This window comes from Palaemon carinicauda, chromosome 5 (genome assembly GCF_036898095.1).
Source record: "Palaemon carinicauda isolate YSFRI2023 chromosome 5, ASM3689809v2, whole genome shotgun sequence".
NCBI lineage: Eukaryota > Metazoa > Arthropoda > Malacostraca > Decapoda > Palaemonidae > Palaemon > Palaemon carinicauda.
Genome location: NC_090729.1, coordinates 62,883,797 through 62,900,007, shown reverse-complemented (window position 1 = coordinate 62,900,007; position 16,211 = coordinate 62,883,797). Strand labels below are relative to the sequence as shown.

Genomic DNA, 16,211 nt, shown 5'->3' with positions numbered 1-16,211 from the left:
ACCCATAATCCACTGGGCGCTTCATGGGGGTATTAGCAACAGTACTGGAGGGCTTGTGAGAAAGAGAATGTGTGAGTGGTGGCCAGTGAGTCATATTTACATCCTCATCATCAGTCAGGTGCAGATCATTTTCAACCTCAGAAACAGAGGCTGGTCTGGAGTAATTCATTATTAGTGAAGCAGCAGCCCTTTCACGTCACACATACACTGCGCATGCGCGAACTGAGGCGCCGCCGACTGAGTGGGTATGCCACGGGTATGAGTTTTTATATCATAACTACAGACTAGTATAAAAGTCCTATATATACACTTGTTACTAAAATGGCCACTGAGTCTTACAGTAACTTATATAACACGGTGAAATGTGTAGTATTGCTAGAACTTGCACAAAAACTCATTATATAGAGACCTCATACAAAGCGTGTTTACAAACCGAGAGCCTCAGTCTAATTGCGTAGTGTGGACTGCAACTGCAACTGTCTGCTGTGGAGTTGAAGGGACTGATAATGACGAGGCTGAGCTCTCAGTCCTTGGAGTCACTAAAGGTGATGATGGGGGTACTACTGGAACTGGAGAAGGGCGTTCAGGGCTCTTCCTTCTTTTGGGAGGGGGAGTAGTCTCCTCCGAGTTAGCTTTCAAGGTCCTGTAGTGCTGTAGGACCTTTATATAGGAAATTTTGCACCCTTGCAGCTGCATCTAACATGTTGAATAGACAGTGTTTTGTCATTAACATCTGTGGGTTTGAGGCCTACTGTAGTGATTATGTGCACTCTCCGATTCTGGTAGGCGTCGCAGCAGTCACAGTCACAGGAAGGGTCATCGTAGCGATCTCTGCAGTGGCGGTCGTCTTCAGGATAGAGATGGAAGACGGACTGAAAATTACAATTTGAGTGGATCAGCAAGAGAGAGAGGAATTGTTGTCGGCACGAGTGCTTGCCTGTCAAGGACTGAGGCCTTTTAAGGCGGACAACTTTCTAAAAGAGAGACAACAGAATTTAATCTCTCTTTGAAACAGCTGAGGTCCAAACTCACTTATTTTATCTGAAAGGCTGACCCAGATAATATGCCATTGTACCATGACACTTGTAAAGTAGCCTCTTCCTTAAACTTTTTCCAATATATGTCCTTTGAAGGCTTACAAGCTTACACAGAATAAAAATCATAAAGTCTTTTTTGCCAACGTTTCTTGTAACAATTGGAAGAGATTAAACACTTTGTTGTGACAGCTCGTACTATGAGTAACCCAGCTGCTTATTGTTTCACATGGTCTCTTAGTAGCTGTTTATTGTCCCTTTTACCCACAATGAACGTACTGGTACGTTTCACAAAACTCATCCCTTTACCACCATGGATGTACCAAAACGTCCTGGCATTATAAGACTTTTACAGTCCACATAGTGCAGGTTGAATATTTTTTTCTAATTTGAAGTGTGTGATAATTATGTTTATGATGAAGTCAGAGGTGATATTCTTTCCTGTATCATATGTAATGATATTTCATTCTATTATATTATACTGGAGTAACCATCTACAGTTTTAAACACGAAAATTTTTAAATATTGTTGCACAAAATCTTGTCACATTTATATGCTTTTAGAAATAATAGAAATATTATACTTATTTTTGGTTTCCTTTACATGTAACTACTGTAGCTAGATAAAAATTAGCATACTTCTATTTTAATTATCTGGTACACTTCCATCAGGACGACAAGGCTTGAGTGTATAACAGGGATTTTGATATAGAAAAATATCTAATTTTGGGTGAGATAGCCATGTCGTCCGGATGAACCAGCCACTTACTTTTCATCCCCTCCCAATTCCTAGTGTGAGGCCACGTATCATACGATGGCTTCTGCTGTATTAATGGCGAACCAGCGAACATGTTTACAGTCGCAACGTCTCTCCCACATATCCAATACTATCCCATATCCTTCGAGACAAAGTGAACTATTCAGGAAGGATAGCCCTGGTTGTTTTAAACACTTCCCTGTTCCATACATGATATCTATCTGGATATTCCCTCCAGGGGATACAACCCTGTGACACCTCTACAGGCAAAATTTTCTGGTATATCACTCATAAGAAATATCCCAAGTAGGAGCTGAGCAGAGGAATTTCCATCAGGAGGACATGGCTATCTCACTAAAAAATAGATTTTTTCTATGTCATAATGGCTTTATTTATATAACTTTGTAGTTTTATTACAGAGAGAGAGAGAGAGAGAGAGAGAGAGAGAGAGAGAGAGAGAGAGAGAGAGAGAGAGAGAGAGAGAGAGAGAGAGAGAAGACCCAGTAATGTCGTAAAATAACACATATTTAGGTGAATAAAAGATAATTAGCTGAAATTTGCATATATAAAATTTGAATTATATAATTATTTATATACTCTATTATAAATTTGTATCAAGTTGGTTTTTTATAACATAAACTAAAGATATCTTACATGAACTATTATCTGGTTTAGCTCAGTGAGAAAGAAAGTGATATGGATTTCTGAAACCATTGAAATAGCTCCTTAGCTCATACCAATTCCCTAATATCGCAAGAGGGTCTGCCCCTCTCTTTTTTTATTGTTCTGTACTTCTCTTTCTTCCTAAGTTCCTATTCCCTAAATCTTTCCATCCCGCGTACCTGCCTTACAGCTAAAAACTGGATTGTATCCAGGGGTACTCTTCCTTTCCCGATATTTCCCACTTCCCTATTCTTATTATTTTTGATTGGTAGGGAGTTGTTGCCAACTATGATTGTTTTTATTGCACAATTCATTTTTGTAGGGGACTAAACACTCTTATCAAATTACATACTGAATCTCCCACTATCACCACCCTCCTCCCATTGTCTCACTCCATTCAGGATATTATATTAGGAACAATAAGATGGAATCTCCCATCATCACCACCCTCCTCCTTCCAGAAAGAGAGAAAAAAAGAAAAGAATTCTTCTTATTATTATTACCATATAAGGGCATAAGAGTGTTCCTAACAACATAAGACCTTTTGATGCATTATCGAGTGAGACAATCACCATACAGCCAGGGTCTGTCACTATTGCGAACTGGAGAGAGTTCGGAACTCTTTCCTGTTAGCGTCTTGAAATCCTGACTGATTACCGTAGTCTATTGACCGACCCTGCGATCTCCTTCTACATCCCCAAGGGAAAGGAGAGCCAGTGTGACCTCAGGTTCTGATGGTTTCTTAGCCATTGAAGCCTTTGATCTGGAGAGAATCGAGACTTCTTGAAGCTGATTACACATCCCCGATGTTCCAGGAACTGGATTACTTCTTTGGATGCTCGCAGACCAGCCGCTTCGGGTGCTGCCCACACCAGCCTCTCGTCCAGCTACTTTGTTACCTGAACCGTTTCTAGGCATGGTTGTTGCATGACAGCATCCACCAATTTCATCAAGATACTTAGGACTGTGTTTAGTCCAATGAGTATGGGTCTTAGGACTCTATCTTCTATAACTTGAATCCTATATAGGAGGGGAGGGGGCGACTGAATAGAAGCTGCCAATACGCACCTGTCAGGTCTATCAAGACTGTGAACGCCCTTTTTAAAATAGGGTCCTTATGTTCCGAAGGATTACCATCCTGAACTTGCTGTTTCTTTTGAACTTGTTGAGTGGCAACCAGTCCAGAATGACTCTGAGTTTTCATAAGTCCTTCCTGTGAACACAAAACAGCCTTCCCTGGAACTCGATGGACTTTACTTTCCTTATCACCTGTATGCTTTAAAGCTATAGGGTATACTCTTCTAGAACGGGGTTGGAGTGTAGGAAGAGTTGAGGAAATGGTGGTGGAGGCATGTCCATTTTCCATCCTAGTCCAATCTTGATTAGGCCTTGGGCCCAAGGATCGAAGGTCCAACGATCCTGATGGAACCTCCCTCCTACCAGAAGCTTCTCTTTGCTTCGCCTGATCAGAAGGTTTACCTCCTCGACCGCCTGTCTGAGGCACCGCCGTCATAGAAACTGTGGGATGTTGTTGAACAGACCAAGGAAAAGGTCTAGACTCTTCCGTCTTCCTTTTAGGTTTGGGACCCACTTTCATGGAAGACTTCCTATTTGACGAGATGCCCCACTTCTGGAAAAGGCTTGTATTCTACATGGTGGCTTTCTCAATCACCTCTTTGATTACTTCGTTTGGAAAGATATCTTTACCCCAGACGTTGGAAGGTATCATCTTCCTGGGTTTATATTTCACTGTTGCCGCAGCGAACACAAACTCCCTACATGATCTCCTAGCCTTCATAAGGGCATATAGGTCTTTTACTAAGGTGGCCATATGCATTTTGGCCAAGACTATGAGCATGTCTGGGGTACTTTGATGTGCTGAGCACAACTCTATGCAGTTCTGTAGGGATAAGGAGGCTGCCAGTCTCTCCTTTGTCTCTTGTTCCTTGCATAAAAGAAAATCAAAAACTTTAGGGAGATTCTCGCTAAACTGTCGTCCAGCAACGTCCACATCTAGTTTCCTACTGAAAAGATTAAGTGGACTTCCTTCCAATCCTTCTGCATGGGTAAGGCTAGTGACAGAGGCTTGCACTCCTCAAGTGCAGGATATGGTTTGCCTGCCTCCACTGCCTTGGCAACAGATTTAAATGCCTTCCACGTAAAGGGGCATGCTATTGAAGCAGGAACAAGAAGGGTAGGGTGTCTCTTACTTAGTGCGAACACTTTCGACACTGAGTAACCCACCTTCCTCAGGCTACTTGACAAGATAGCCTGTGCCTTATCATGGTTGGGAATCATAACCTCTTTCGGTTCCGTTCCTTTTCCTGACGTTGTTTCATGTTTCAGTTGAATGAAGCAATTAGGGAAAGCGTTAAAGATCTTCCAAAACTAGATTTCATCTAAATGAACAGCTCCCATCTTCTCGGAGATGTAGTATGCCGTCTAAAATCGGCATAAGCACTGCCTACCTCCAGGGATTGGTTTTGGAGTATGTTGGGAGGTCTTGGTCTTTGGGTCGCTTGTATGACCCTTGGGGGGGCAACAAGTGGAGCTTCATGGAGCTCTATCTTGAGTTTTGCCGCCTCCACTTCACCTTGTTTCCAAAATCTTTCCTTTAGACCTATATGATGGGCCAGTAACTGGTCCATTTTGTCTAACAGAAGGGTAGAAGGTGAAGAAATCGAGGTTAACGGCTCCAGAGCCGGCACAGACTGAAGAAATTCCGACACGACATTGTCAACTTCTTGCTGGAGTGCCTTCCTGCCCTCCGTCCCAAAGGCTATCTGGATGCAGGGAGGTGCGAATTGTGCCTGGGGCACCACTATTTCCCTTATTGCTCTCGGAAATAGTAAGCTACGCATACAGTACTATCGTTAGGTAGGTATGGTCACGGAGAGATCTACTGGAACCCTCTTACCCACTTGCGTAGTTTCTTACGTGCCACATCCCTAGACTCCATTGACTTGGGATTATCAAAACCTTCGGAAACTAATGTCCGACAGATATTGCAAACTTGGGGGTCCCAATATTGCAGGGACTCTGAAATAATATTGCAGGTGGCATGAAACCTGCATGCATTATGACTGTAAAAGTACTTACTCTTAATATTGCAGAAGATTGCAACACATTTCCTCTGGGGTTCCTCCTGTAAAGAAAGGAAAGCAGAATGAGTATACAATTGATTTCCTCACCTGATAAGCAATATGTAATAGTCATCTTTTAATTATTATAGCTTAGGATAGTAAGTTAGAAAGGAATAGTGGTAGACATACTTGTGTATCCCTTGCAAGCAATTGCTGTAACCTCCCTCCAATATTAAATGTAAACAGATTAATTTATCAAGGCAACTCGAATGAAGGGGTTCTAACCCCTAGGGGTAGAAAAGTGTACAATGCAACTGCCCCTTCTAGTTATTTAATACCGTGGGGTAAGGGTAACTGAAATCTAATCAGAGTATTGAAGGAATTCTATTCTTTCAATAAAGGTTCGGTCTCAGCAGAAGCCTGCCCAAGGGTACCCAAGATATGTTAGAAATTAACTACTGTATGATCATACTATAGTTTTCTGTTTGCAGTATATACTATATTGCAAAATACTGGCTACTGTATAAATATATATTGTAGTTCAGCAATTGTGCTGCCAGTATGGCTAGTATCTGGAGGCACGGTCCAACCGGCATGACGCCGATTGGACTAGGAAAATAGAAAAGACACATATTTGTGTATCCTACCCAGGCCATTAGCTGTGGCCTTCCCTTCCAATATTAACACCATAGGGTCTCCTGATCAGGGAAGCTCAAAGATAAGGGTTCTAACCTTTCAGGATAGAAAGTGTGCTACCACTAGCCCTTTAATTTATTTAATATTGTAAAGTAAAAGTAAACTGATTTCTAATCAGAATATTGAAGGAATTCTATTCTTTCAATATAGGACTGGTCTCAGCAAACAACTGGGCCAGAATACCAAAGACATGTTGGAAATAACTAATAGTTTAATATATACAATAGTTTTCTATCTACAGTATATACTATACTGCATATATACTGACTACTGTATAAACAAATACTGTAATCCAGCCGGCATATAGCCGGCATACCTAGTCCCTGCCGGCACAGCCCGGCAAGCATGCTAGCTGAAAGAGAGAGAGGAAGCATGGAGTGAAGGACTGCCTTATTACTGTGTATGTATACACCAAATAAGGATGTAAATATACAAGTAACTGCCTTCACCAGAAAGAAAGTTCAAATGGAAGGGGAGAATGCATCATTCAGGCTTCCATCCAACCCAAGTACCATCGCCGGCAAATTCCGGCCAGCACATGGCCGGGAGGCTAGTACCCAGCACCACTGGTACAGTCGGCATGCCGCCGGCTGAGTCAGTACCTGCCGGAGCAGGCCCGGCTGGCAGTATCCTGGCAACAGGATTTGTGGCCGGCAGTTCAAGGGAGGACTGAAGAATCTTGGTGAGAGAAGAGGCTTCCCTCCAACAGCCATCATGGCTGCCAGCAGCCGCCATCGCCGCCGGCAACCGTCATGGCCGACGGCAGTCGTCATACCCGCCGGCAGCCATTATGGCCACCAGCAGTTGACATAGCTGCCGACAGCCAGCGGTTGACATGGCTGCCGACAGCCAGCATGGCTGCGACAGCTATCATAGCCGCCGACAGCCGTCAAGGATGCCGGGAGTCGTCCTAGCTGCTGGCAGCCGTCAAGGCAGCCGGCAGCTATCATGATCGCCTGCAGCCATCATGGTCGCCGGCAGCTGTCATGGCCGCCGGCAGCCGTCATGACCGCAGGCAGCCGGCATGGCAGCCGGCATGGAAGCCGTCAGACAAAAAACAGGTGTCATGTAGGAGCCTGGCCAGCCCCACAACCCGCCGGCAATTGGCAAGATTGCAGGCCCAAAGAGTTGCGATGGCCAGGCCATCCCTAAAGGGTCCTGTATGAGGTGTGGAAGGAGCTGGCAGGGTTGCCGGTGCTACCACACCCTAAAAAACCTCTGTTTCAGCATTGGCACCATCCTAGGCGGCAGGAGAATATCTATTCCCCAACCTAGGGTCTGCCAATACAGTTAAGGGGAAGGCGGCAGTGCCGCCTCCTCTCAACAAGGGAGAAACAGAGTTCCAGTGCCGGCGCCATCCTAGGCGGCAGAAGAATGCCTATTCTTCAGCCTAAGGTGTGCAAGCACAGGGCTGGTCTTCTAGACCACAGAGAGAAGGTGGCGGCATCATTCCACCACTTCAATTGCGGCCTAGGGAGGTCTAGCCTCCTATTCCGGCAGCCTAGCCAGCAGGGGAATGACTATTCACCCTGCCGGCCAGCAGCCATCAAAGACCAAATACTCTGAGGTTCTGACCGAAACCCAAAGCCTGCTATCTGCCGAACAAGGGAAGACACAGAAAACACTAGTCCAGTCAAGCCTGAGTGTCTACTCGAAGGCAAGACTAACTAAGATTGTAGCATGAGGCTACCCTCAGAGGGAAGGAGAGATTACCCTTAAATCTCTACGGGAGACGAGTATCGAATTATAATATAATTTTAGGAGATATCTATCTCTGCCTGAATTGATAAAACGATACACGAGGGTAAACATGGAAATGTCTGAAAGTATACTACATCGCCTAGGTTAGGTTACCTACGCAAGACGAGATCTCGGTTACCTAAATCACCGAAACTCTAACGTATACGATCTACATAGTAAGAGGAAAAATTATGCGTACCATAAATATCTTTACAAGTATAAAATGCCTAAATAGCTTTCATAATTACTTAATGTTATTTCAACCGGGAATGTCGTTCTACTAACTAAATAACACATGCTCAACGAACGACAGCGCCCATGGCGCCTCTGGTAACAGTCCCAGCTCCTAAGCACAATAAATTACTCTCATTTCACTGTGAAGCAGGAGCTGAAATATACACATTGTAAAGAATCATTACTCAACATTCCAGAGGCGAAAGAAGCTGGAGATTTCATAATAGTCCTCCCAGAATCAATCGAAAAAGTTAGATTAACAGGGAACACCACCATGCGAATTCACTACAAAATTGGGAATGTCCGCCATCTTGGATATGGCGCCATCTTGATACTCAATAGTAGTATGGGAAATAGAGTAACCTTGATAACGGCTCCCCTTCCAAAATTGCAACTCTTCCCCCTCAAAGCGAAAAGGCTATTCGGGGTGAAGATCGCTATGTGTCGTATCAAGATATACGTCCCCTGATTTATGCGATATCCTTGAGAGTTGGGATATTCGCGCCAAGAGTTAGAATTCTGGAGACCTAAAGATAGATTTTCTGGGAATATCACTGTAGTTCATATATCCCTTGGAAGCTGATATTAGGAACCTTCCATCAGGACGACATGGTTTGTGACCATATATATATATATATATATATATATATATATATATATATATATATATATATATATATATATATATATATATATATATATATATATATATATATATATATATATATATATATATATAAATGTCAGTGAGTCATTGTATCGTCAGGGACGATAGTTATTTATATATTTATCTATTGTTTATTATCTAAAATGTCATAAATGGTCAAGACTAAAATATTTGTAATTTAAGGGACTGCATTTCTGTGGATTTCTTGTGTTGCGTTGCCGAGTCTGGGCAGCGGAGTTCAGATGAGACGAGTGTATTCAAGACAGTTGTCCTTTTACAAACAGTTGCCGTCCGAGACACACCCACTCTCCGGAAGGGGTTATTGCTCCCTTGTGTTTAGAGGAAATGGGGACGGATTATTGGTGTCCAGTGAAAGGCTTGGAGAGAAAATGTGTTAGTACTTAACTTTATTATAATATATTAAATAATTGTTTTCAGTGTGGTGTTATTCTTAGAGTAATTGCGTGGTAATGCTTGGTAGTAACTATCTAGTTTACTACCTTTCTTGTTTCAGTTCAATATGTTTGTGAGTTTATAATGTTAATTTAACTTTGTAATAATTAGTAATGGATAATTGTTCTATTTATGTTCACGTAATTTACTGCTATCTTTGTTTAATGTTTTTCATTGCTATACATGTTTATGCTTCAAGTTTATTTGAATTACTTAATTATCTCGTTATAGTTTGTACTTTCCAAGAAAAGTTTGTGATTTTTAGTTTTTTCACTTAATATTTATTTAGGATTTTTTTTTAGTATTTTGAATTACTTATGTTTCAGGTGGAAACGCATTAATAAAAAAAGCATTGCAACATCTTTCGTGGCTTTCACTGCACATCCAATATTTCAACACATTTTGGAACTCTGTTATTATGGAGGGAGAAATGCATCAAGCTAAAAATGACCGAGCACAGGCCAAGAGGACCTTCACGAGAAAATGCAACCTATTCGAGGACACTGTTGGACAAGCTAGTGCTTCAACAGCGCTGACTGAGGTTTATGAAGAAGTCTGTAAAGCTTTTGATAAGGTTGAAGTTTGTCATGAGAGGTATGTCTCCATCTTCATTAAGGTTGGTGCCATAGAGGAACATTTAATTGAGTGTGACGAATATATTGATAGTTTGGAAAGAAGGAAAGTCCAGATAATGTTTAAATACAAAAAAAATATTCATGTGGTACAGGACTCTAGTGTTAGAAGTGTTAAGGTGAAGGCTTTGCAACCCCCTCAGTTTAGTGGAGACATTAGAGATTTTCCGAATTTTAGAGATGATTATAAAAGATTAATGGTACATAGTTTAGGAAAGGATCCCTATGCACTGAGGTCATGTTTAAGTGGTGAAGCATTAAATACTGTCAGAGGTATTGAAAATGACTATGATGAAATGCTTAGTAGGTTAGATTTAAGGTATGGGGATAACCGCAAATTAGTTGATGCAGTACTTTCAGACTTAAAATCGATCAAGCCTGTTAATGATGGTGATAATAGAGCGTTTGTCAAAATGGTAGAGAGAGTTGAGAGGTGTTGGTTAGACTTACAGAAGATGGACCTTGAAGGGGAAATGAATACCGCTAACACAGTAAGCTACATAGAAAAGTTACTCCCTATTACACAAAAACGTGAGTGGGTACAAATAGCAAAAGAACATAGAAGCTCCACTGAATTGTTTAAACATCTTATGGCGTTTCTGCTTAAAGAAAAAAGGGTACTGGAATATATGAGTTCAGATATAAGGACATGTTCGAGTTCTAGGATTTGTCATAATATATCAGGTCAAGTTAATGAAGAAGATATGATAGCATCCATTAAGGGTATTCCAGAAAAACATAATGAATTACTCCAACGTGTAGATCAGCTAACTCAAATAGTCACTAATTTGTGTAAGGATAATGATACTTTGCAAACTGGGAAGTGCTTATTACACGAAAAAGGCACTCATAACACGGGGAGCTGTTCAGTATTTGGCAATCTAGGTAATTTTGAGAAGTTTGAAACTGTAAGGAAAAGGCGAGCATGTTTCAATTGTCTGAAAGCTGGTCATATATCAAATTTTTGCCGTCTCAAGAATACTTGTAATGTAATAACGGAAGGTCAAAGATATGGAAAATATCATCATCCATTACTTCATGGAGCATTTTCAGAGGGTCTGATGTACAGTACTACTCTTTCCGTCAAATCCAAATATTTAGTAAGAAACAAAGCACTGCTAATGATTAGTAAATTATACAGCAATGGCACACCTTTGAATACGTTGTGGGACCCTGGAAGTGATATAACGCTAATAACATTTGCTACTACTTATAAACTAGGTTTGAAGGGTAGAGACATTGAATTAACTATCACTAAGGTAGGAAGAAAGGTAGAACTTATAAAGAGTAAAGAATATGTAATCAAAGTGACTGATCTTGAAGGTAAACACTGGTATATCACGGCTTACGGCATAGAAGAGATAACATCTGAGGCATGTAAGGTAGACCTGACAAATATCGTTCTTTTGTTTGATGATATCCGTCTTTCTGATGTGGAACGTAAATTTGGTGAAATAGAGTTGTTAGTAGGATCCCATTGGTGTACACTTATGCCACAAGTCAAACAGTCTGTTGGGAATTTACAATTGATGCAAAACATGTTCGGATATTGCATAAGAGGCTCCCATCCATCGATTAAGTTTGAATCTTCGAACAATAGTTTCAATGTCAAAGTTAATCAAATTTCTAGTGTGGTTAAAGTAGAGGAAATTAATGTTAACAATAATGAATTTTTAAGGATGGATTTAGATAAATTTTTCAACATTGAAAGCTTGGGCACATACTGTATACCGAAATGTGGAGCATGCAAATGTGGATCATGTACATTAGGTGATAAAAGTTATACAATTAGAGAAGAAAGGGAGTTAGATATGATTTCAAAGGGCTTAGAATATAACAGTGAGGAAAAATATTGGACTGTTAAATATCCCTGGATTAGGGACCCTAATGAATTGCCTAATAATGTGGCGGTAGCTATTGCAAGAATGGGATCGACAGAGAAGCGATTAACTAAGATAGGTTATAAATATACACAGTTGTATAATGATCAAATAAAAGACATGTTGAGTAGAGGCGTTGCAAGAAAATTATCTTGGAAGGAAATGAGGGAATATGATGGGCCTATACACTATATTCACCATCACGAAGTATTAAAAGAAAGTTCAACCTCAACCCCAGTCAGAATAGTGTTCAATTCTTCAGCAGATTACAAGGGCCACAGACTTAATGATTATTGGGCGAAAGGACCCGATTTATTGAATGACCTAGTGGGAATTTTATTAAGATTCCGTCAGGACAATGTTGCAGTCATAGGGGATATATCTAAAATGTATAATGCAGTAAGATTGAAAGAATTAGAGCAGCACACCCACAGGTTCGTATGGCGAGACGCAGATTCTAGTAGACCCCCGAACCACCATGTACTTACAGCTGTGGGTTTTGGAGACCGACCTAGCGGTGTCATTGCTATAACAGCTCTTAAGAAAACTGCTTCAATTAAGGAGAATGAATTTCCGGAGATCAAGAACATTATAGATAGGAATACATATGTACATGATATTATTTTTAGTTGTGAAGATGTAAATAAAGCTAAAGAGCTTATGGGTAATATGAATTTGGTGCTAAATGAGGGTGGTTTCAAAATCAAACATTGGATTATGTCTAACAATGAAATTTTAGACAATGAATTAAAATTGTTATATGCTGGTGAGGAAAAGGTTCTTGGTTTACACTGGATTCCTAGAAAAGATATATTCTTCTTCAAGATTAAGGTGGACTTTAATAGATCCAAGAAAAGAATTTTCGAAAATGGAATAGACATAAATACATCCAATCGGATAATACCTAAAGACTTAACAAAGAGAATGGTACTCAGTCAAGTATCTACGATTTATGACCCTTTAGGACTTATCATCCCCTTCACTTTGAATGCAAAAGTCTTAATGAGAGCGCTAATCACAATTAGTCGATCGGAAGGCAATAGATGTGACTGGGACGATCCCATGTCTGACGAAATGAGAGAGAAGTGGAGTAAATTTTTTATTGATATGCGAGAGTTGGAATTTTTGTCATATGCGAGATGTGTAAAACCCCTAGATGCAAAAGGGGATCCAATGCTAGTTATATTTTCAGACGGCAGTTCAGTTGCATATGGTGCATGTGCTTATGTAAGGTGGAGCCTAGAAGGGGATTCTTATGTATCGCAGTTGATCCTTGCTAAGAACAGAATTGCTCCCACCAAAAAATTGACAATACCTAGATTAGAGTTATGTGGTGCCGTACTGTCATGTAGATTAAGAGATATAATTGTGAAACAAAGTGATTGGAAATTCAAATCTATTGTACATATTGTTGACTCATCAATTGTAAGAGCACAGATTCAGAAAGAATCTTATGGATTTAATACCTTTGTAGCCAACAGGGTGGCAGAAATTCAGTCTAGAACAGACCCTACTGAATGGTGGTGGGTTAATAGTAAGAACAATCCAGCAGATTTTACCACTAGACCATGTCCTCCTAACGTCTTGCATGAAAATTCTATGTGGCAAAAGGGACCAGCCTTTATGTCGAGCCCATTTGATACTTGGCCTATAAGTCAGTCTTGCAACGATGAAGTTCCTGATAAGGTTGGTATGGTTTTGACTTGTAGACAGAAAAGCTTTGATGAAGAAAATACTAGTGTGATTAACATGAGTCGGTTTAGCAGTTACACAAAATTACTGAGAGTTACTGCAAGAGTTATTGCAGCATTTAAAGTTGAGTCATTAAAGGCTATAGCATGCTTGCCAACTCCTGAATTAGTGCATGAAGCAGAAATGTATTTGATACATATAAAACAAAGCAAGTTACAATCTGATTGGAGGAAGGCCTACCGTCGTTTAGGTCCAAGTATAGACAACGGTATCATATTCGTAGGTAAGAGAATTGCAAATTGGTTAAAGGAAAATTGGAACCAAGACAGATTTATTTTGATGCCGTCAAATAGTCATCTTATTAAGTTATATATTCAGCACTTGCATAATAGTGACCACAGCGGAGTCGAAACTACTTTAGCTAAATTACAATGTAAGTACTGGGTTATTAGTGCCAGAAGACTAATAAAGTTTATTAAGAATAAATGTATCGCATGTAAAAGAATAAGTGCTGAAACTGTTGCTCAGAAGATGGGTCAAGTTGCCCAGGAAAGATTACGTCCTACTCCTCCTTTCTACCATACTTCATTAGACTTATTTGGCCCAATTACTATTAGAGATACGGTAAAATGTAGAACATATGGAAAAGCTTATGGAGTAATATTCAATTGCCTTGTTTCACGAGCAGTATATGTAGATTTGGCAGAAAGTTATGACACAAAAGGTTTCTTGACAGTTTTCCAGAGATTTATAACAATTAGAGGATATCCTAAGACCATACATTCTGATTTGGGAAGTCAATTAGTTGCTGCTTGCAAGGAACTCAGGTTAGACAAGTCAAAGCTTCAAAAATATGGTGCTAGCGGTGGTACTACTTGGATTTTCAATAAGTCTGCTGACGCTCCTTGGCAGAATGGATGTAGTGAAGCACTAATAAAATCTGTTAAACGTGCTGTACTCATTGCTATTAGAGATAGTAAACTGACATTCGGAGAAATGCAAACAGTGCTTTTTGAAGTAGCTGATTTATTGAATTCCAGACCGATTGGTATCAAACCTGGCAGTGACTGTGAACTTGGATCATATTTATGTCCTAATGACCTGATATTAGGCCGAGCAAGTAGTAAAATTCAAGCAGATATGAAATTTGTAGATAAAAAATATAAGGATAGGTTGGAATTCATGCAACGTATCGTAGACTGTTTTTGGAAAAAGTGGCAGAGAGACTACTTTCCAACTTTAATGGTAAGGCAAAAATGGCATGTGGACAAAAGGAATGTTAAACCTGGTGATATCGTATTAGTACAAGACAGCAACATCATACGTGGACAATGGAAACTTGCTCAGGTAATATCAGTCCAGTCAAGCAGAGATCACAAGGTTAGAGATGTTAGTGTTCGTTACAAAATCCAGAGACCAGGAAGACTATATGAAGGCCAAGATGATGTGTGTGTAAATAGATCTGTACATAGGTTAGTTGTTCTTCTTCCTATTGAAGAAAATTGCTAATTTGGGTAGGGGGAGTGTATCGTCTGGGACGATAGTTATTTATATATTTATCTATTGTTTATTATCTAAAATGTCATAAATTGTTTTAAAATGTTGTATTTTGATTGTAAAATGTTTAGTATGGTCAAGACTAAAATATTTGTAATTTAAGGGACTGCATTTCTGTGGATTTCTTGTGTTGCGTTGCCGAGTCTGGGCAGCGGAGTTCAGATGAGACGAGTGTATTCATGACAGTTGTCCTTTTACAAACAGTTGCCGTCCGAGACACACCCACTCTCCGGAAGGGGTTATTGCTCTCTTGTGTTTAGAGGAAATGGGGACGGATTATTGGTGTCCAGTGAAAGGCTTGGAGAGAAAATGTGTTAGTACTTAACTTTATTATAATATATTAAATAATTGTTTTCAGTGTGGTGTTATTCTTAGAGTAATTGCGTGGTAATGCTTGGTAGTAACTATCTAGTTTACTACCTTTCTTGTTTCAGTTCAATATGTTTGTGAGTTTATAATGTTAATTTAACTTTGTAATAATTAGTAATGGATAATTGTTCTATTTATGTTCACGTAATTTACTGCTATCTTTGTTTAATGTTTTTCATTGCTATATATGTTTATGCTTCAAGTTTATTTGAATTACTTAATTATCTCATTATAGTTTGTACTTTCCAAGAAAAGTTTGTGATTTTTAGTTTTTTCACTTAATATTTATTTAGGATTTTTTTTTAGTATTTTGAATTACTTATGTTTCAGGTTGAAACGCATTAATAAAAAAAGCATTGCAACATCTTTCGTGGCTTTCACTGCACATCCAACAAACAGTCATCAACGTGGGACTATTGGGACTGAGCCCCTCTAAACTAAAATCCCAGCAACGGCCCACGCAAAATCACTGTCCTAACCCATCTAATAGAAACATTTAGTGTCCATAATCAACATGCGAACCTCAAGTGTTAGCAATTAAAATCTATATCAAATATCCAAGGAAAGTCATAAACCAGAGTGAGGAGCTATTTCAGCAAAAAGTATTTATTTCGTAAACACCTAGTGAGCTCAGCTAAGTGAATTATTTACAAATTTCACTAAAACCAGTGAAAATACATACTTCGTGTAATCTGTTACATGTTCTTTACGCACACTGCAATCTTAGACTCAGCCATGTAACCTGCAGATGGACC

General features: G+C 39.8%; 1 protein-coding gene across 1 annotated transcript; it reads left to right on the top strand.

Annotated features, from left to right (window-relative positions):
* Positions 1-321: 321 nt before the first annotated feature.
* LOC137640933 (uncharacterized) lies at positions 322-15,892 on the top strand. Its single transcript, XM_068373391.1, has 3 exons — positions 322-340; positions 9,653-15,002; positions 15,787-15,892. The coding sequence occupies exons 1-3, from the start codon at positions 322-324 to the stop codon at positions 15,890-15,892; spliced, it is 5,475 nt and encodes a 1,824-aa protein (XP_068229492.1).
* Positions 15,893-16,211: the final 319 nt, after the last annotated feature.